Raw genomic sequence first — 22,771 nt, forward strand, 5'->3', positions numbered from 1 at the left:
AAATCAAATGATGTATTGCATTAGGCAAATCTGCTGCACAAGGTCTTTTTAAAGTGTTGAAAAGCAAAGATGTGAGCTTGAAGACTAAGGTACGCCTGACCCAAGCTATGGTATTTTCAATAGCCTCATATGCATGCAAAAGCTGGACACTGAATAAGGAAGACCATAGAAGAATTGATGCTTTTAAGTTATTGTACTGGAGGAGAATACTGAAAGTGCCATGGGCTGCCAAAAGAACAAACAGATCTGTGTTGGAAGAAGTGCAGCAGAGTGCTTCTTGGAGGTCAGGATGTCCAAACTTCGTCTCTCATACTTTGGACATATTGTTAGGAAGGACCAGTTGCTAGAGAAGGATATCATGTTTGGTAAGGTCAAAGAAAAAGAGGAAGACCCCCAGCTAGATGGATTGGCAAACTGGCAGCATCAATGGGCTCAAGCATAGCAACAATAGTGAGGTTGGCCCAGGACTGGGCAATGTTTTCTTCTGTTGTGCATAGGGTTGCTATGAGTCAGTACCGACTTGAGGGCACCTAACTATACAACAATAGCATCATCACTGCTGTGGCCTTGATCTTATTTAAGCCAATGGGAAAGGTAAGCACACAAAAGCAATACAGGGTTCATGTCTTGCCTTTCTTGTCTCCAGAGGAACAAATGCTTGCAGATATGGTCTACACTTGAAGGGAAAGCAAACAAAACACTCAGGTGATAAGATACCAGTGTATTCAGCAATGAAAAGGTCACAAACCAGGAATAAATGCATACGATTGTGTGGAATGGTATACACTTCTTTATTGAAAGAGCAGTTAAAATAGTGTTATGGCTCAGGAACTGGTATATCAGATCTGATTTCAAATTCTGACTCCACTTATCACTATTCAACCACTGTTGTTGTGAAGTGCCATTGTGTTGGTTCCGACTCATTGCAACCCTTTATAGATAAAGTTTCCAAGGAGTGGCTGGTGAGTTACTCACCTATAAAATTGGGACAATAATAATAAACAAAATGAAATCTAAGAGTGCTTATCCCCCAATGTTATTAAGATCAAACATTATAATAAAGCAATTTATGTTAACATGTGACATAGTGTCTAGTACATAGTAAGTATTAAGTAAATTCTGAATAGTAAAATAATTATTTATTTAGGGGCCTTTATCATACTGTCCTGGTGTGGCACCGGACTGCTAATCACAAGGTCAGTGGTTCAAAGCCATCAACCACTGCTCGGAACTCCATACAGGGTTGCTATGAGTCAGAACAAACTTGATAGCATTTAACAACATAGTGTCACATAAGATTTGTCAAGACTCATAATAATTGTCTGATACAGGGAAAAACTGATGTTAGAATTGGGGGAATCTTTAATTTGAACAGGAGAATCCAGGAATTTCATTTAAAAAACAAACAGAAAAAAACTACTATAATTAATGGCACCACTAAGCAAATATATTGTTTGTGCCTGCTATTTTATACTCATGTAAATTAGGCAGCACCTTAGGCTTATTATTTAAAATTAGTAACTTTTCTTGAATAAAGAAAAGTAGTGATTTATAAAAAGGCAACATATAGCAAGATAGAAATTAGTATTTTTCCATTAACATAACAAAGAGAATCAGACAACGGTCTATTAGTACTCTATTCACCTTATTGTTTTTTATCTTTTGACTAATGAAGGGAGATCACATGTTGGGTTGTGCAAGTAATTAATGGGAGTCCTGGTGCGGTGCTGTATGATAGGCACTCGACTGCAAGGTTGTTTAAATTGCAAGGTCAGCAGTCCAAACTTACCAGTCACTCCTCAGAAGCCCTACACAGGGTCACTATGAGTCAGAACTGACAAGACGGCACTTAACAATTAGTTAATGTCCTCAGATGCTAATTGAAAGGTTGGTTTCTTGTCTACCCAGAAGAACCCTGGAAGAAAGGCCTGGGCATTAACACTCTATGGAGCACAGTTCTACTCTGACACACAAGGCACTGTCAGGAGTCAGAGACACCTCTGTGGCCAACTGGCTCTTTAAATTAAGAAAGAGGAAAGTCAAGTAGGAATGAGATGGATATTAACTAGACACAGAAGGAAATACAACTTTAAAAAGCACCCTTGATATAGGGCTGGGATTAGTCATGAAGTCTAAAACTAAAACTAGATTTTGTGGTATATAAAAAGACAACAGTGTGTACAAAGACATGACGATGGATTTCAATTTTAAAAGGCATGCAAGTGTACCTGCTTCTTTTAAAGTGCTGCATTTCTGATAGACAGACGTCCGCATGGTGGGCGCCCTTACATTATACAGTCTTATCTTCTCAATACGAGAGTCAAAGACTCGAAGCAAGGGATCTTTCTCTTCCCACTGAGACATAATTTTATTATCAATAAAGGTGGCAAACATCTGTGTTTCAATGAAGCGTGAAAGAAATGGTAGGTAAGGCTCAGGCTGGTCAGACAGAAAGGAAGCCTGTAAGGAGATAATTAGGAAATTATTAGTACACAGACCATCTCAACATTATATGATGATCCAAAAATGATATGTTACTAAGATTATTGTTTCCTTTCATCTTTTAATCTTGTAACAAAAAATTAACCCTGGACACTGAAAACACCACTTTTTTTTTTCTTTCTTCTAAATTCATAGCATTTAAGTCCTTAGTACTGATTCTATCTTTTGAAACTGATTTGCATTCTAATTCTTGCGACTATTAGATAGAAAAGAGAGCACCATTAATGAAAGATGGCAGATAAGGTGCTATATGGTCATCAGTCATCCTTACTGTTAAATTCTAATCTCTTTCCCCAGGGAGCCATAATTTCTTCTGCTCTTTATATCTAGATTATACAATGTACCTCCAACTTATAGAAAGTAAGGTGATTAACTGATACAACCATACATATACTAGCAATAGCCTTGAACAAACAATCATGGAATGGAATTTGTGTTCATATATGAAACCTTTTTTTTTTTTTTCAACTGCATCTTTTTCTAAGCTCCAACTGTTAGAACTGATAAACGCTGATAAATGTTAATTCAAGACCAAACTCTTTCCAGATCTATACTAACACTGCAGAATGGGTATTAACAACTAAAACAGCACTGTTTGAGAAGCCATTAGAAAATGTACTTCCCATCATCAGCTTGTCTACTGCATGCAATAGTTTTGTAAATTGCAATAAAACATGCTCATTTTTCCCCACTGTTATCCATGCCCATGTTTGTACAGAAATTCTAATCTTAGTTTGGTCCTAGCTGAAATTTGGAAGTGGATTATGATTTCAATAGCTGGATTGGTTTTCCTTTTCATTCTTTTAAGTAGATCCAGTGTGTCAGTGGCTATAAAGGGAAAGTTGGAATGGTAAATTCTGATATAAGGTTATTCTCTGTAAGACCCATCAGCTTCTTCCTAGCATATTTATTTTACAGTTTGAAAATTAGGAGGTCTTTTTAACTTCCTTACAGAAACCCACTTACTCACTCTAAGTGCTGCCATAAGTTTATGTATTTATATAAATCCAAAGGTTTACAGCAGTCTCAATAAATTAGCTCATCACTTCAAAATGCATTTTATAGATAAACATGAATATTCCTTTTCATTAAGAAAATAGTGCCCCCGCCCTCTTAAATGAGTGGAATGCCTGACTTTCTGTATCCAGACCCCTATGCAAAATACCATCTAAGGTCAACAGAGATTTGGCTTCTAAGAGTAGAATATGATAGTCCTGCAATTTTTCCTAAGGAAAAAGAAAAAAAAAAAAAGAGAGAGAGAGATGATTACAAGTCTTCAGGAATCCATCATAAAACTTATTTCTCAAGGGGATTATATTAAAGAATTTCATTTATAGTCTGAAGCTACATATAGATTAAGAAGAAAGAAAAGTACCAGCTCTTAATTTAGATAAGAATTTGAATTGCCCAATGGATAAATCAGGAGTGTAAAAAGATTAGTCCCAAACTGAACAGAAAAATTATAGGCAAAGGGTTAAATTTAACAAGAAAGGAACCTAAGAGCTGGGCTACATTTGGAGAAATAAAGGCTTTTTAATTTGTTAAAGAAGTTTCCTCAAACATAAAGTTCACAAGAACTTAATTGCTCAAGATCATATATATCCTCTGTAGAGAAAATATCTAATGGAATAGAAAATGTTTCACACTGTCCACCTTTACACAATTTTTAGTTAATCCTTATTTGTCAGATGTTACAAGATTGTACACTAGACTCTTAGAGTGGTTTCACCCCCTCAGGAGGTCTTTCATGACACAAAGACACCACTTAGTGAAAATTCATATTCACCCTAACAGCAGTATCATGCCTTAGCAATCAGAGAGGCAGGGGATGAATTGTGCCCTGGTGACCTGAAAAAAATTAATGCACATCCATAAGTGCTTTTGTCTGAAAAACAGATCTGGGAATACGTCAAAAAAGCCTCATACAAAAGGTCTGTCAGCTTCTAAAAGAAAAATTTTCTACAGTAAGCCTTGGGAAGGAAGCTTCAGCTTTAGCACAACGATCGAAAGCTAGTGCCATTTTTTGTCTTCCCTTACCTAAAACTTGAGCACAGAACCTTAGATTTAGAAAACCTAACTCTTACTAAATCTCTTTTGATCCTGGAACAAATTCAAAATTCAGCTTCTGAAACTCAACAGATACCTTTACATTGACAAGTTGTAATTTCATTATAAGATAAAGATAAAATGCAAGAATAAGGATTCATTGGAAAAGCAATAGGCCTCAGCTAATTTAGCTTGATCATAATATAAGAAAAAATAAAATCCTGGCAAAATCAGATAGTGCTAACAGATTTGAAAAACCTATATGATTTATGAGTTTCTAAAACTCAAGCATCATTGAAATATAGCAAATTTTTAAAATGAGATTATAAGCAAGTTAATACACAATCCAACTTAATACCAAATGGCACTAGCTTTTAATTCCTTTCCAAGGTTTACTACAGCACTCAGCTTAATGAGCCAGTTGATTTATTTTCTTGTGAAATTTATTTTATCTAATATAAAAGACTGACAAAGAACAGTTCTTAATGGGAAGGAAGAGAGGAGAAATCTGTGCTTTGAAAAAGTGAACAAAATCAATAATACAGCCTATTAGGATCCAAGTAAGAAATAGTTTTTACTTTGTCAAAGTTCTGCATCTGTTCCCGATTGGTTAGCCAGGATTCCAGGTCCTGGGCAGTCTGAATCACAAAAGCTTCATAATCTGAAAACATCTGCGTAAACCGGTTAGCAAAGACCTCTCGGAGCTGGACATTGAGCTTGTAGTCCCTCAGTTCTGCCTCCTCACAGTGAAGTTTTACATCTTTTTCTTTTTCATCCAGAGTGGCAGAGAGGTCCATTTTTTCCACAGTCACACCAGTTCTCTTAGCTAGAGCCTGGAGGCGGGCGATGGTTTCATTTCCCTTAAGTAACTCATACATGCTGATGTTATTAGTGGAAACATTGCCATTCTTTTTGTCATTGACCAAGTCTTTCAGAACCAGATTCTTCAATTTGGTGGCACTTTCGCTGCAGTGTATGCTACCTTCAGGAGGAATCCCAAATTGAAGAAGTACTTCAGAGAGTTCCTGGATGAAATCCATCTTATTGGGGAACTGCGGAAATTCTTCAGGCAATTCAATAAAATGGTTGTCAATGTCCACAAAACACAAATTAGCCTGAAAAAGAAAAGAAAAGAAAAAAAAAAACATTAAAAGCTTTAAAAACAAAGAAATTCTAGGTATGAAATCTTCTTGCCAACTATTATAAACAATAACATAGATTACATTGCCTTTTGTGTTAACTATCTCAAGGTTCAGACCATTATATATTTTTTAAAATAAATCTCTTTTGCCTGCATAGTCCCATATGTAAGCATTTTTATACCACATTTATCATGCAGTGAAATCTGTGAGAGTCAGAACTCAATGGGACTGCTTTGTTTAAACAAGTCTCACAAGTTTTCCACCTGTGACAGGGTGCTGTCCAATATTTTTTTCATTGCTTGTTTTAGTGAAAAATATTTTGAAATTTCCTTTTCTGACAGGTTTCTGTCTTACACAGGTTTCTGCTATGACAAGTTTTACTTCTCTTCAACTCAGCAATTTAATATAATCTGGACATGATTCTCTAACATTTGACATCTGTTGAACAAGAGTTCTACTGTGGTGTTGTAATATAAGCACTGGGTTGCTAATCACAAGATCAGCAGTTCAAACCCAATCAGCTCTCCTCAGAAACTCTATACAGGGTCACTACGAGTAGCAACTGACTCGATGGCAAACAACAAAAACAAAAACCCCAAACTGATTGCTGCTGAGTTGATTCCAACTCATAGAGACCCTATAAAACATAAGAACAGCTTTTTAGGCTTTCTAGGTTGCAATCTTTACTGAAGCAGACTGCTACATCTTTCTCTTGTGAAGTAGCTGCTGGGTTAGCAGTAGAGCATATCCATTAGGTAAAGGTGCATATTGAGAGTATGTTACATATAGAAGGCACTGTGCAAAATGCTTACTGAATGAGCCTGAAGTTTCTATCCTGTGGCCCTAACACCATCTGTAACTTAGAATTGACAATAATTGTTAAAATTTAGCAGATGTAGTATTCCAAAATGAGATGGAATTGGCAAGATCAATCCAATTCACAGAAAATACATAAATTTTCATCTTGTCTAAAATTAGCTTTAATTTCCTGGACAGCAAAACCATTTCAGAAGCCATTAGACAAACAGCAGGAGTCAAAAAAGGTGGTAGAGGCAAGTGCTTACATAACTACAAGTGACTAACACTTGAATAATTAAAGAATTGACTTAAAAGATATTTTTGAGTTGAGAAAAAGATGTGATGGGAAATTGTTTTTCTTTTTTGAATGTTCATTTGCTTACTTACATTCTAAATTTTGAACAGGCATCACAGGAAAACAACAACAACAAAAACCACTGTTAGTGTTTTTAAGGAAGTGTGGTGGTTCCATAGGATAAGCACGATACTGTGAACTACAAGGTCAGAGGTCTGAGCCCACCTGCCACTTAGTGGGTGAACACCAGATTTTCTGACTCTGTAAGCTTTATAACCTTGGAAATCCTATACAGGGTTGCAATGAGTTGGAACAAACAAGAGAGCACTTAACAAAACAGTGTTTGTCAAGCTGTATAAGAAGGAAAATTTGAAGGGTCAAGTATTTGCATAAAATTATTACCATCTCTCAGGCACTTTATTGAATTAGATGCCAAGACTGTATTTTACTTTTACTATCCATTCCCTCTTCACTTGAGCAAGGTTGTCGGTCAAAGGGAAGAAAGTCTCTTAGATTTGGGAAGATCAAAGATTCAGTCCATCACATAAAACTGATTGTAATTACATCAAGGATTGAACAAGGGGTATAGGGTGCAAGTCAATAAGGAGAATTAGAAATTTTACCTGTTTTCTTATCTTCTACCCACCTCCCCACCCCAGGTCAGAAATGACAGAATTCTTATTATCCTTCTGATCCTAAATGGCAAGATAAGGGGAAAAGGGGAAAGCAAATGGTTGGGTTTTGTTTCCTCTCTTGATAACTACTCTACATTTTAAATGCTGATAAGCAAGAAGCATAGAGAAGCCCAAATTAAACTGTACAAAAAATTCTTACTTATTTCCTATTTCAAAACAGATAATCAATGATTGTTAGAGTCTGAAGAGACCTTTGCCAGCAGCCCATTAATTTTTACAGATTAAGAAATAAAGGCCTGAGAACTCAGGTGACTCCCTGAAGCCTGGCCCAGAGACACATCCTCAACCAGCCTGGATGCTGGAGGAATTTCTTCCCATATTTTTCTTCATCACCAATGTTAGCAATTTTCTCCAAATAAACAGCAGAAACAGTTCTATCTTGCTGAAGACAGTGCTGCCTACCGCTTTCTTTAAAATGTGCCTACAGTCTCAGAAAAACTGTACATATTAAAAGGTTTAAAGGGAGAAAGTAGGTCACCACAATTCAAATGGAAGATGCATGATTCAATATCTTTTAAAATGGAAGAAAAAATTTCACTAACTTGCTAATCTAAATGCTAACTAACAACCCATTTACATTTTGTACAATCACTTTCATGAGTGCATTTCCTAGTCCCCTCTGTCTCCCCATGGAAAGAGAAAATGATATGCTTCTGAAAATTTAAAGCCTACTGTGATCACATAAACACCAAATTGAATGTTCCAGCAGAGCAGCTAATGGCCTGTCTTCATTCTCCAACATACCTTTCAGGGTATGCTTAAAAGGGCTCAAGGTGGTGCTCTGATGACCACAAGATAGAAAGAGAAAGTGTCAACTTGTGTTATAAAATTTTATTGAAGAAAATAAAAATTACCTTTCTCTAAAACAAACAAGAATACTAAATAGTAAGGCATTCTGATAAATTGCTTTCTCACTTTTTAGTAGAACCATTAAATTAAACAAGTAAACAAACATGAGAAGAGCTTAAGAAGTCTTAAGAAAAACTATTCCTATATCTGTATTGATCAACACTGTCCACAAGCCCTCATCATATGTCACTGTTGTTGCTGTTAACTGCCGTTAAGTTGGTTCCCACTCATAGTTACCTTGTATAGGGCTTCCAAGGAGCAGCTGATCTTGTATGCAGTAGTAGTCCAGTGTTTATCCCACAGTGACACACCATCAATACCATATGGTTTTCTAGGCTGGACTCCTCGTGTAGCACTGTAGGATAAGCACTGAACTATAAACCACAAGGTCAGTGGTTCAAACCCACCAGCTGCTCCTCAGAAATCCTATACAGAGTTGCCATGAGTTGGAACTGACTTGACAGCACTTAACAACTACAACAGCAGATCACTGGGTCTTTCTCCTGAGAAACTGCAGACAGAAGGCACTGGTAGGTTCCAACCATTCAACAGTCAAACACTTCAGTCATTGTACCACTTGGGTTTCTTAAACCAACAAAAGTTCCTACAAAAGTACGAGAACAGGGACTTGAAGCTTAACTATCTTTTCTTCCCTGAATCCTTCCTATGTCCCTAATCTACAGGTACTCTGATCTCCTCTTTACGTTCTGAGTTCACTCATGACTTTTTCAAAAAGCTGTGCTGTTAATACTTGTAAACTATTCTTTTTGAAAGGCAGAGATCACATCACCTCTTACCTTGATATTTCCCACTGAACTTAAGACACAAGTACTTGGGTCACCTCTTTGGTGAATGAATAAGGCTTAAAGAGATGGTCATTTTGGAGAGTCCCAAAAATGTAGGGGAGAGAAAGAAGTAGCCAGAAATGTGAGACTGGGGCAGTTCTCTTTATTTTAATAAGAGACCTAGCTTCTCAGTGACTACAGTTAAGCTGGTATGAGAGGAAGAAAGAGGAGAAAATTCAGAATACTCCTGCAGAATCTCATGGAAAAAATATTATCGGAAGAAAGCAGTAAAAGCAGGCTTATCTCACTTTTTCTTTTGATTCTTTGTGCACAACTTATGTAAAGATGAGCAAAAATGGTAAAAAGTGAGGTACCACTTTGTGCAATTAATCCTCAGTGCTGTGTTCTTCCACCCTCTCTCTCTGTACCCTACAACTTCAGAAACAATACAACCAATGACCTCCTATGCCTATCATTTTGGGATCATGGGGAAAGTGAGTGGGTGGCTAATTGCAAGTCTACAGTCACATGCATAACTAAAATCATACCTTCCTAAAATAACCAATTCATAAACTTGTCATTTTTATAACTAAGACTCTCTGTCCCTATTTTTATCCATTATTTTATTTTACAGTTTTCAGGAAACAGGGAGGAAAGTATTACTAGTGAGTGTATTTAAGCTGCTTTTTAAAATTGCTATTTTTATACCCACTTCCTTCTAAAAATTACATGAAGCCAATTATTTCAACTCACTATAAGTGATATGAGAACTAAGGGGCATACTGTTAGACTTTTCTTCTAAAACAATGCACTAATTCATAGTTTCTATAGAGAGGCACTGCCAAATTTTACAGACAATTCAGGTGTCTCTTATCTTCTCTATGAGTAGATGGGTATATTTATTAAGTAACTATTGATGTTATGAATGAAAAATTAGAAAACTCACAGGCATTACTGCAAGAGCATTTGAAATTTTGCTCACATTTTATGTATATTTGAGTGAGAAGGTACATACAGATTCATAGAGACAGAAAGCTCTATTACAAATATGAAGGGGCTTCAAAAAGTTCATGGAAAAATGGAATTGAAGATAATGTAATCTTTCTTTGAATTTTTTGAAGCCCTTCTTATGTATCAAGGAGATACTTTAAAAATTCTCAGCAATTATTATGCATACAAAAATGGAAAGGTAATATTTATGAACCCAAATAAACTGTCTAATGCAAAATAAACTACACACTCAACAAGAAAATTAAATATGTTAATGTTTAAATATTTAAAGGATTTACTTCTTTGAACTAACACAATACTCAGACAAATGAAAGATGAAAACAAGAAACCTCAAGGAATAGAAAAAAAGAAGTGAAAGAGGGAGGACATAGCAGAGCACATAAAAATCCAAAAAGGGTGAGTCAGTGTGTACATTTCTTTTATATAAACTATATCAAGCCATTTTCCCCTGTATATAAATGTTAATTTTGGTAAGAACACATTCATTCGAATAAAAGTAAGCAATAGATGATTACAGAAATCATTCCTGTCTATAATACTCACTTGTTAAAATGAGAATCTCTATGGGAAGTACCAAAAAAAAGTGAAGCTCAGCAGGAGAAATTTCATTAAGAAAGGAGCTAATTAAAATAGCTAATAGTATAATGTAATTAACCATTTTATGTTTTAGTAGTCCACAGTACCCTCATTAATATTTCATTTCAAAGACTTAACATTACATTTCTGGGTACCATTAACAACAAAAATTAGATTCAAAATGCTTTAAAAATCTGTTTACTTTCTTCTTAAACAACATTTGAAAATACAACATGCAGAAAGCATAGTGACATTAAGGTGGCATGGTGCCAAGGGTTAGAATTTTATCTCAACCACCCAGTCAAATTGACATTTAAAACAGGTTGAAAGCTGGCCTTAGGTCTGAAAATAGGGAATACTAAAGTATTTGATCTTTCCATCATCCCTGGCTTGCTGAAAGATGTTACTTTTCACTTGACAGAGGTCAAGAATCAAAGTCATCTTAGTTAATACAATGATTTTAAAAGAGGCTTCATTTAAAAACAAGCTTTATAACATGAGTGGGGAAGAGAAATGAAATATCATTGTAATAATAAAGCAATGAGATACTGCTACTAGTGTTCCATGTGCATAAATGTATATGTCTGAAAACTTGCCATTGTCCTGTTTTGACCCATGTCTATTAATTACTTGTCACCAGGAGTCAGGAACTGCATGCTATGGCTCAGATTCTACCCTTGATGTACTTGGGAGAGTTAGGGTCATCAAAGAGATACAATTTGGAGAAGCACACTGCTATCTAACCAAAGCAGCCTTGATCTATATTGACAAACAGCAAATACTTCGTCTTTCATTATAAGCTTTACCTCTTGAGGAAGTTCTAGTTTAGAACGGTCAGTTCCTTCTTTTGACTGAAGGCCCATCAGATAAGGGACAGGAGCATCAAGAAAATGTAGCAGAGAAGCAGGGAGGATGGGTACATAAACATGCTGCCATTGAAATGGGAACAAAAGTGTGGTGATACCTTCTGCCACAGTCATCAGGCGTTGATAATCTGCATAGAACAAGAAAAAATGGAGGAGAAGATTCCAAGTAAAAACATAATCACTGTATTAAGCCTGAAAATAACAATTTCTAGGAAAAAACTTTCTGTAGCAATAAATGTTTCTTAATGATCATGTGGAATTTAGTTTAGTTCTATCCCCCATAATTAAAGAGTTATATGGTTTTACTTGAATGACAAGTGATAAGCGGGTATAGATCATTGTGAAACATCATCATACTCTTTGCTTCTTAAAATCACTGGTAAATGAACATATATCCCATTACAATGTAGAATAATCAAGAATGAGTTTAAAATGTACAAGATGCATTATATTACTACTGATCACTTTTTATATACATGTATATCTTAAATGAGAGCACCTATGCTAAAAACTGGACTGTACCTGTCAGCCGCTCCAAGGGAGAAAGATGAGGCTTTCTACTTCTGCAAAGATTTCATTAAAGCCTTGGAAACCCTCACGATGAGCTCTCATTCACTCAAGAGCATTTTACAACATCTATATAATCCCTCAATTCAGAGGTTCTTTCCCCTTATACTTGTGTTATGATCATGGCTATTCCTATTCTTATACTGGTTATATTCATTGTGTGGGTATAAGAAATTTAACAGATATATACACTTAATAAGGAGCTCTGGTAGTATAGTGGTTACGAATCAGGCTGCGAACCACAAGGTCAGCAGTTCGAAACTACCAGCTACCGACTTGACGGCACTTAACAACAACATACACTTAATAGTCACACATTGATATTTAAACCTCAAGTACAAGGAGCTCTGGTAGTGTAGTGGTTATGAATCGGTTTGTGAACCGCAAAGTCAGCAGTTCGAAACTACCAGCTGTTCTTGAGGGATAAATATGAGGCTTTCTGCTTCCCGTAAAGATTTACAGCCTCGGAAACCCTGTACAGGGTTGCTATGAGTTGGAACCGACTCCGCGGCACATAACCACTACCACAGAAGCTTTAAGAAAAAAACAAAACAAACCAGAATTATCACATATAGGAAAAAAAAAAGGTCTATCACAAAACTAAAGTAGGGCTTTTTTGTTGAGTTTTATTTATATAAATTCATTTATCGAAATAAAAAACTACCACAATACTTAAGGTGCTTTTAAAATCATTAGGGAATGGGTGTGTTATATAAAAACATATATACACAATTCCTATTAAACTTAGAGGTATTTGTTTTTTTTAATTTAGAGAGGTAATACGATATATACATCATAAATTACATAACACAAGAGCAGCCCTTGCAATCAAACAGATTAGTATTTCTGCAGCAAAACATATGAATAGTTCTGATACGGCAGAAAACCAAAAATAGAATAAATAGGGTTACTTTCGATCAGACCAGGTTTTTCTGGCAAAGAAGTTACAAAAGAATGTTGTTTTTCAGAATTTGAGAATTGGACATAAGGGATTGTAGACTTGTAATCCTTTTCTCACAGACTTAATTGTACACAAACAACAAAATCTGAGGAATAAGACTGGGGCCACAGCAATAAAAAGGTTAAGGAAAATGATCAGATATTACTTAGTTCACATCAACTCAAAGAACACTTGGCCAAGTTGTTTTCCATTTTACAATTTTTGTGTCACTTTATAATTTGTAAATGACTACCTAGTTTACAACGGGATTTTGAAAATGAAACATTAGCTGCTTATAATGTATTTAAAATTTTCCTTATCTGATTTATCATCAAGACTCAAATTTTCGGTGAAAACCTAATCACAGTACATTTAAAAGCAAACACCAAAAAGGGAGGGGTCAGTCATTTGAGTACAAAATGCTGACCCAATTACCTGGTGTGGAAACACACACACACAGGATCAGCTGAAGCCCAGAGGAAGAAGCTGGGCTGAGTATGATGGTACTCCGGGGGTGGGGTCATCAAAAGAGATGAGATAATCAGTTACCTACCACTATCCTAGTAATCAGAGTATTGGTGTGACACTGTAGGACAGATAAGCACTGGATTGAAACTGCAAGGTTGGCTGTTCAAACCCACCAGCCAGTCCTCGGAAACCCAAAAAGTTAATGTGCGCCAGAACTGACTCAATGGCACTTAACAACAACATGCTAGTAATCAGGCCAGTGTGTCTGACTTTAGGAGATTAAGTCTTTTATCACAAGGGTCAGGGTTGGGTAAACTGACCAGAAACCCCTGAAACCTGTCAGATGGACCCAAGGTTTGAAGCTGTGCTCTGGCCAGCACTAACTGCAGCTCTGCACCATCACAGGACTCCCATATGGCACTTGCCCTATGGTGCTGTCTCTCTTCCATTATGAGAGTCCTACGGGCACAGTGGTATTCATTTTACTCCACTTTGCCCAATAATGCATGTTGTTGTTGCTGAGTGCAGTTCAGTCAGTTCAGACTCATAGCAACCTTGTATAGAGTTTCCGAGGAGCAGCTGGTGAGGTTGAACTGCTAACCTTAGGGTTCAAAAGGCCTTGCAGTCCAGGACTTGTCCTACAGTGCTACATCAGGACTCCAATAAAACATAGGGCCTATGTTATAGCAGAAGTCCTGGTGTGGCTCTGTGGGTTAATGCGCCAGACTGCAAAGTCATTTGAACTGCAAGGTCAGTAGTTCAAGCTCACAAGATGCTCCTTGGAAACCCTATACAGGGTCGCTATGGGTCCGAACTGACTTGACAGCACTTCACAACAACAACAACCTTATAGCAAGTGCTTAATTAATGCATGAGCCTGAACAAAATTTACAATGGAAAGTATTATCTTGATGGTAACAAATGTTGTAACTTGCTCCTCTTACCTACAAATAAGAGTCCTAATAAAACAGCCCAAGAGATCAGGAGCAGGAAGACATGCAGATAACTAACTATAAAAAGTCAAACCCATGGAAATATCCTTAGCTTCCATTCTGTGACCATTCATTTCAGTCTCTGTTTGGGGTCTTTTTAATTTAGTACAGTATCCAGCATACAAGAGGTGCTCAAAAAAGCTTTTAATAACTAAAAGAATTAATGGGGAAATATTAAATAGATTTGTGTAGGTTTTTATCCATATGAGATTAAGGAACGACTAATTTTTCAGTAGGAGAAAATGGTAACTACTTGACAAGAAATTGTTCACTGAAAAACTACATTTCCTGGGATATTCATGCATTAACTATATGCCTGCCTAGGAACATGATGATGAAAATTCAAATACCATTTAGCAGGTTTTGCTCATCACATAGAGAAGTGTAACCAAGTGATTCATTCCAACTACGCATAAATAAACTTACAGAAATCAGAATTACGGTTTAGAATTTAAAATCACATTTTAACACTTTACCCCACTACATGAAAAAATGTAAAGATTTCAGTGGTGAAATATAATGTAGGTTTCTCAAAGCCCTTCAGAGTGGGAAAGGATACTCAGGAAGTTTTAGCAGCTTTCTGAAAGTGATGAAAGGATGAAAGCACAGAAAGTGTATCTCACATGTTACTACTGAAGTTTGAAGAAAAGAACAGAAACCGTTAAAAACTAAAGTAAGAAAATAACCTATATCCACATCAGTATTTCATGACTTGACTATTAAAAATGTACAGTATGTGGGTGGGCTAATAAAAACAACAACAATCTGACTTGACTACATTACTGTTATTGACATTAACTTTACTACAGATTTCTTTTGTTATAAAAAGTTACATAAATAAGCTATAATTTTTGTTGTTAAGTGCTGTCCAGTTGGTTCTTACAGTGTCTGTACGAGGTTTCCAAGGTGGCAAATCTTTGCAGGAGTGGTACTGTTGAAGATTAGTTTTCTAAGACAATCCCTTCTCAGCTGACTTCTTTTTAAAAAAAGGGAGAAAAAAGAAAAAGAAAATCTAGGTTTCAGAAAGTTTATTACAACACTAAAAGGGAGAAAAGAACTACTTGAAAATATTTAAATAATGTAAGGCAGGGAAATATCTTCTTTATCCATCTGTTACTTCTTTACCCCTTTACCTTACCCTTCTCTTACTTCTGAATACACTGCCAAAGATTTTTTAGGAAGTCACTGTACCAAAAAGAAATGGTCACTGTTCAGCCATTTCAAGAGGTCATATATGATCAAAGTTGAACTGACGGTACTGAAGGAAGAAATCCAAGGTGCACTGAAGGTATTAGTAAAAAACAAGGCTTCAAGAATTGATGGAATACAAATTAAAATCTTCTAACAAATTGAAGTGCCATCAAGTCGATTCTGACCCACAGCGATCCTGTATAGTGTTTCCGAGGCGCAGCTGGTGCATTTGCAGTCTGGCGCATTAACCCACAGTGCCACACCAGGATGTAACACTAGAAGTGCTCACTCATCTATGTCAAGAAATTTGAAAAACAGCTAGCTAGCTACACCTGGCCAGCTGATTGGAAGAAATCTATACTAGTGCCCATTCCAAAGAGAGGTAACCAATGGTCATTGAAAAATAAAATTAAAATTTTACTGAAGATAATTCAAAAACAGCTGCAAAAGTACACCAACAGAGAACTGCTAGAAACTCAAGCCATATTCAAAACAGGATGTAGAACAAGGGATATCATGGCAGAAGTCAGATAGGTCTTGGCTGAAAGCAAAGACTACCAGAAAGATGTTTATTTGTGTTCTACTGACTATGCAAAAGCTTTCAACTGCGTGAATTATGACAATTTGTAGATAACATCAGAAAGAATGGGTATTCCACAACACTTGCTTGTATTCATGAGGAACATGTACATAAACCAAGAGGCAGTCATTCACAAGGAGCAAGAGGACACTGGTTTTAAATCAGGAAAGGTATGTGACAGGGTTGTATACTTTCATCATCCTTATTCAATCTGTATGCTGAGCAAATAATCTGGGAAGTTGGATTATATGATCAAGAACATGGCATGAGGATTGTGGAGGAAGACTCATTAACAAACTGTAATACACACATGATAACCTTACTTGCTGAAAATAAAAAGGACTTAAAATACTGACCATAGACCACAGCCTTCAATGTAAACAAAATCCTCACAACTGGACCAATATATAAGACTATGATAAAGAGACAATATATTGACATTATCAAAGACTTTATTTTGCTTGGATCCACATCCGCATTCATGAAAGCAGCAGTCAAGAAATCAAACAAAGTATTTGCATTACGCATATCTGTTGCAAAAGACCTCTTGAAAGTATTCAAATGTAAAGATAACAGTTTGAGGACTCAGGAGCACCTGACTCAAGCCATAGCAATTTCAATAGCCTCATATGCATGTGAAAGTTGGACAGTGAATAAGGAAGACCTTAGAAGAATTGGTGCATTTGAATTATGGTGTTAGAAAAGAATATTGAAATTACCATGGACTTCCAGTAGAACAAACAAATCTGTGTTGGAAAAAGTACAGATGATAATTAGAAGCAAGGATGAGATTTAGTCTTTTAGACTTTGGACATATCTGTGGAGAAGGATACTATACTTGGTAAAGTGGAGGGTTAGCAAAAAAGAGGAAGACCTCCAACAAGATATATTCGCACAGTGGTAGCAGCAATGGACTCCAGTGTTAACAACACTAGATGGAGCAGGACCAGGCAGTGTTTCGTTCTGTTGTGCACAGGGTCCGTATGAGTCAGAACAGACTCAATGGCACCTATTAACAACAAACAAGAATGAAAATTCACTTTATTTAATAATACTTATTAATAATTAATCACTTATTAGCTCAGTGTACTTCATTTTAAAAACCAGGAAAAACTTGTAGCTGAGTAAGATGAGGTTATTAATATTTACAGAGAAAGAATGCATATTTTGGAAAATCATGGGGTATCTTAGTTAAGACGGTTTTTAAAAGCCTATTAAAAGATCTGGGTTTTGGCTGAGTAATTCTGGGGAGGTTTAACAAGGAAGCTAAAACTTGTTTTTTTTCAATTGGGTACTGTCAGAAAGTGAGGCAATTTTATGACTGGGTATCTCACTAAATCTGATTTAGAGGGGTGGTGGATTAAGGAAGTAAAAAATATACAGCAAGAGGGCAGTCATACTTTGTGGGCTGTTAGTACTCCGTGGTCTTACTTGAAATGGATGTCCTTGTGAGACTATGTCCAACAAGAGAACAGCAAAGCTTAGCTGTAAGCATCGGATCAGTTTTCAGTAACACTTGAGCCCTAGCTTTGAGCACCAGATTCATTCCTGGATGTCAAGGGCTGCTGTTTTCTCCCCTCTTTTCTCAATTACAAGCCAAACACAGATGGAAGGCTCAGGATTTGAAGCAGTCAAATCCTGTGCCAGTTATTAATCTTTTTATTGCTTTAAAAAAGTTTCATTTTGTTGTTGAGAATATGCATAGAAAAACATACACCAATTCTACAGTTTCTACATGTACAGTTCAATGACAATGATTTCATTCTTTGAGGTGTGAAATTATTCTCACGCTCCTTCTCTGCATTGTTCCTTCTCACATTAACAGAAATTCGCTGCCCTTTATGGTTCCTATTTATGCTTTCAAGTTGCTGTTGTTAAACTGATCCCATACAGAGTTCTTTTGTTTTTAATGTGCTTTCATATGTTAGCTTTTTTTTTAAGTTTTTATTGTGAATTGAGTGATAGTTTACATGGGAGAACATCAGCTTTACATTCTTCCTATCGTATTTCATTTCATTGCAATGATTACATTCCCCCCTCCATGCATCATCATTCAACAGCATTTGTTTCCATTCCCTCTGTTGTTTTTATTTTGGAGGGGAGGGGGGGATGTACACCAAAGTATTCAGGAATATATAACCATTCCACACACAGAGTTCTTAAAAGAACATAATAGAGATGGGGAAGCAAAAAAGGGATTAACAGTGATGGGGAAGTCACACTGATTAAAGGTAGAATTGGATAGCTGTAAAGATAAATAAGTTGCACACCTGTAGCGATTTTACTAGTTGAACTAAACTATCATAAAGGTTTAAGATGGCTTCAGAGGATATTTTTGGCTTAAGGTTTAAAAGATGATCTCAGGGCAATTGTTTCAGTTCAAGCACCACACATGGCTCCAAAAAGTCTAGAGTCCATGAGGATTTGAAATTCTGTTCTCCAGTTTTCCCCCTTTGATAACGATTCCTCTGTGGAATCTTTGATCAAAATGTTCAGTAATGGTAGTTGGGCACTATCCAGTTCTTCTGGTTTCATGGCAAAAGAGCCAACCAGCTAGGCAGTCACACACTACATATTTATGCCTGACTGTACTTCTGTTGCTCCAGTTAATAGAGATTAGTTGTACTTTTGATCTCCGCTTATGAGTTTTTAAAACCCAGGCACTATCCAATGAATTAGGAGGTAGAACAGAAGCACTAAATGCCTTAATAGGCCCCAAAACTCAAAGACACAGGGAAACAAATAGTCCAAAGAACTAAAGGATCATGTAAATCCCAGCCTTCACACACTGAGATCAGAACCAGATGGTAGCCTATCACCATTGTTAACTGTTCTGACAAGATTCCCAAGAAACCATGACTCTAAACCTCCAAACTAAGAAACCAAATTCCATGAGGTGTTTAACTGTATATAAGCAGCCTCAAAAAATAGCTATTTTTTTTCTTTTTGGAGGGTCACTGTTGTAAATTAATGTATCACACAACTTTTTCCAGGCGTGCAACTTATTGACCACAATCACAATAATCAGTTATGCAACCCATCACTGTTAACCTCCTTCTTTCTTCCCCATCTTGATCATGGTAAATAGTAGTAACTCTGGTTATTTGCCTTCTATTGTCGTTTTATGTAGATGAGGCCATACGATATTTGTGTTTCTGTAATTTGCTTAATTTACTCAGCATCAATGTCTTTACTCATCAGTTTGTCATACAGTCTGACTTTTATGTTGTTGTGATAATTGAAGCTATGCTACTGGTATTTTAAATATAAGCATGGTCACCCATGGTAGACAGATTTCAGCTGAGATTCCAGACTAAGACAAATTAGGAAGATGGAGAGGCGGACTACTTCTGAAAGTTTCGCCACTGAAAATCTAAGACTAGTAACTCAACGTTGTTGGATATAGTGCTTAAAAATGAAGCTGCCTCCTCAAAGCAGAGTAATGATTACGCAAATGGAGTACAACTTTCAGGACCTTCATTTGCTGATAGCGCACAATGCAAAATGAAGAGAAAAACCTGCAAACATTATTAATAATCAGAACACGGAATGGAAAAAGTATGAATCAAGAAAAGCTGAAAATTGTTAAAAATTAAATGGAACACATAAAGACCAATATCCTAGGCATTTGTTGTTGTTGCTAAGTGTTGTCAAGTCAGTTCAGATTCATAGCAGTTCTATATAGGGTTTCCAAAGAGAGGCTAGTGGGTTTGAATTGTTGAGCTTAGTGCTTATCCTATCTCAGAGCCATACCAGGACTCCATCACAGGTATTAGTGAGCTGAAATTGATACTGACCATTCTGAATATGAAAATCATATGGTTTATTATGATGGGAATGGCAAATTTAAGAGGAATGGTGACATTTTCATTATCATAAAGAATGTTTCAAAACCTATCCTGAAGTACAGAGTTGTTTGTAATTGGAAAATATTCATACATTTATAAACACAACTGCTAATACCACTATTACTCTAATATATTCACTACTAAAGGCAGTTGTTCAAATAGAACATGGGAACACTGAATGTTTTAAAATTAAGAAAGGTGTACAACAAGGTTGTATTTTTTCACCATACTTATTTAACCTGTATGCTGAGCAAATATTCCAAGAAGCTGGGTTATATGAAGAAAAACGTGGCATCAGGATTAGAGTAAGACTCATTAACAACCTGCAATATGCAGGTGATACAACATTGCTTACTGAAAGTGAAGAGGACTTAAAACATTTACTGATGAAGATCAAAGAGCACAGCCTTCGGTATGGATTACATCTCAATGTAAAGAAAACAAAAATCCTCACCACTCGACCAATAAACAACATTCTGATCAATGAAGAAATGACTGAAGTTGTCAAGAACTTCATTCTTCTTGGATAAACTATCAACACTCACAGAAGCAGCCGTCAAGAGATCAAACAATGTATTGCATTAGGCAAACCTGCTGCACAAGATATTTTTAAAGTGTTGAAGAGCAAAGATGTCAGTTTGAGGACTAAGGTGAGCCTGACCCAAGCCATGGTATTTTCAATAACCTTGTATGCATGCAAAAGCTGGACAGTGAATAAGAAAGACCACAGAAAAATTGATGCTTTTGAGTTATGGTGTTGGAAGAGAATATTGCAAAGTGCCATGGGCTGCCAAAAGAACCAATAGATCCATTTGGAAGAAGTGCAGCCAGAGTGCTCCTTAGAGGCCAAGATGGCCAAACTTCGTAGTTCATACTTTGGACATAGTTTCAGGAGGGACCGATCACTGGAGAAGGATATCATGTTTGGTAAGGTGGAGAGTCAGAGAAAAAGATAAAGAACCCCAAAATGGATTGGCCAAGTGGTAGCACTGATGGACTCAAGCGTGGCAACAGTAGTGAGGTTGGCCCAGGATTGGGCAGTGTTTCATTCTGCTGTGCGTAAGGTCGCTATGAGTTGGTACCAACTCGATGCCACCTAACAACAAAAACAAAGCTAGTGATGAAGAAATCTACTAACTTTTTCAGTCTGAAATTGATCAAACAAATGATCAAGATGGAGATTGGACTGTAAAGACGGAAAACAAAAAGGAAGGATCCAGTAGATGGAATATATGGCCTTGGTGACAGAAATGATCCTAGAGAATGCATGACAGAATTTTGCATGACCAATGACTTATTCAATGCAAATATCTCTTTCAATCAATATAAAAGTAAAGTATACATAGACCTCCCCATATAGAATGCACAAAAAGCAAACTGACTACATCTGGGGAAGAAATAATGGGAAAGCTCAATATCATCAGCCAAAACAAGGCCAGAATATGACTGTAGAACAGACTATCAACTGCTCATTTGCAAGTTCAGGCTGAAGATGAAGAAAATTAAAACAAGTCCATGAGAGCCAAACCTTGAACTTATCTCACCTGAATTTAGAGATATATGTATGAGACACTAATGACCTAAGACCAAGGGAGTTGGTGGATGACACAAGAACACCATAAAGGAAGAAAGCAAAAAAACAGAAAGAAAAGAGCAAAATGGATGTCAGAAGAGACTCTGAAACTTGCATAGAGTCCAGCATAGAGATGCTACAACAAATGGAAGAAATGAGGAGGTAAAAGAGCTGAGTAGCAAATTTCAAAGGGGAGTTTGAAAAGACAAATAAAATGTTCAAAGACCTGTAGTTAGAAAACCACAAGGAAAGAACATGCTCAGCATTTCTCAAGCTGAAAAAACTGAAAAAAGAAATTTAAGCCTCCTCGACTTGCAGTATTGAAGGGTGTGGCACTGTAGGATATGCCCTCCACCTCAAGGTCAGTTTGAACCACAAGGTAGGCAGTTCAAACTCACTAGCTGCTCTTTGGAAACCCTATAGAGAGTCACTGTGAGTTTGAACAGTCAATGGCACTTAACAACAAGGGTAAAATACTGAATGATGCAGAAAGCATCAAAAGAAGATGGAAGGGCTACACCGAGTCACTGTACCAAAAAGAAATGGTCAATGGCTTCAACCATTTCAAGAAGTAACATATGATCAAGAACCAATGGTACTGAAGGAAAAAGTCCAACTTGCACTGAAGGCATTGATGAAACACAAGGCTCCAGGAATTGGTGGAATACAAATAGAAATCTTTTGATGAAGCACTGGAGGTGCTCACTCATCTATGCCAAGAAATTTGGAAGACAGCTACCTGACCAACTGTTTGGAAGAAATCCATATTTGTGTCCATCCCAAAAAGAAGTGACTAACAGAATGTAGAAATTGTCAAACAATATAATTAATATCACAAGCTAGTAAAATTTTGCTGAAGGTAATTCAAAAACAGTTGCAATAGTACACTGACAGGAAACTGTAAGGAATTCAAGCCGGATTCATAAGACGATATGTAATGAGGGATATCACTGCTGACATCAGATGGATCTTGACTGAAAGCAAAGAAATACCAGAAAGATGCTTTGTTGTTGTCAGGTGCCATCGAGTCGGAACCGACTCATAGCG

General features: G+C 36.6%; 1 protein-coding gene across 2 annotated transcripts in view; it reads right to left on the minus strand.

Annotated features, from left to right (window-relative positions):
- The window catches only part of DENND5B (DENN/MADD domain containing 5B), a 267,015-nt gene that overhangs the window by 84,031 nt on the left and 160,213 nt on the right, over positions 1-22,771 (minus strand). For both annotated transcript variants that reach the window (XM_006874749.1, XM_006874750.1), the window contains exons 4-6: positions 11,506-11,693; positions 5,127-5,663; positions 2,229-2,460 (exon numbers count right to left, since the gene is read on the minus strand). In XM_006874749.1, coding sequence (XP_006874811.1) covers positions 2,229-2,460; positions 5,127-5,663; positions 11,506-11,693 — 957 coding nt within the window. The remainder of the gene's footprint in view (positions 1-2,228; positions 2,461-5,126; positions 5,664-11,505; positions 11,694-22,771) is intronic.

Source organism: Chrysochloris asiatica, unplaced genomic scaffold (assembly GCF_000296735.1).
Source record: "Chrysochloris asiatica unplaced genomic scaffold, ChrAsi1.0 scaffold00299, whole genome shotgun sequence".
Taxonomy (NCBI): Eukaryota; Metazoa; Chordata; class Mammalia; order Afrosoricida; family Chrysochloridae; genus Chrysochloris; species Chrysochloris asiatica.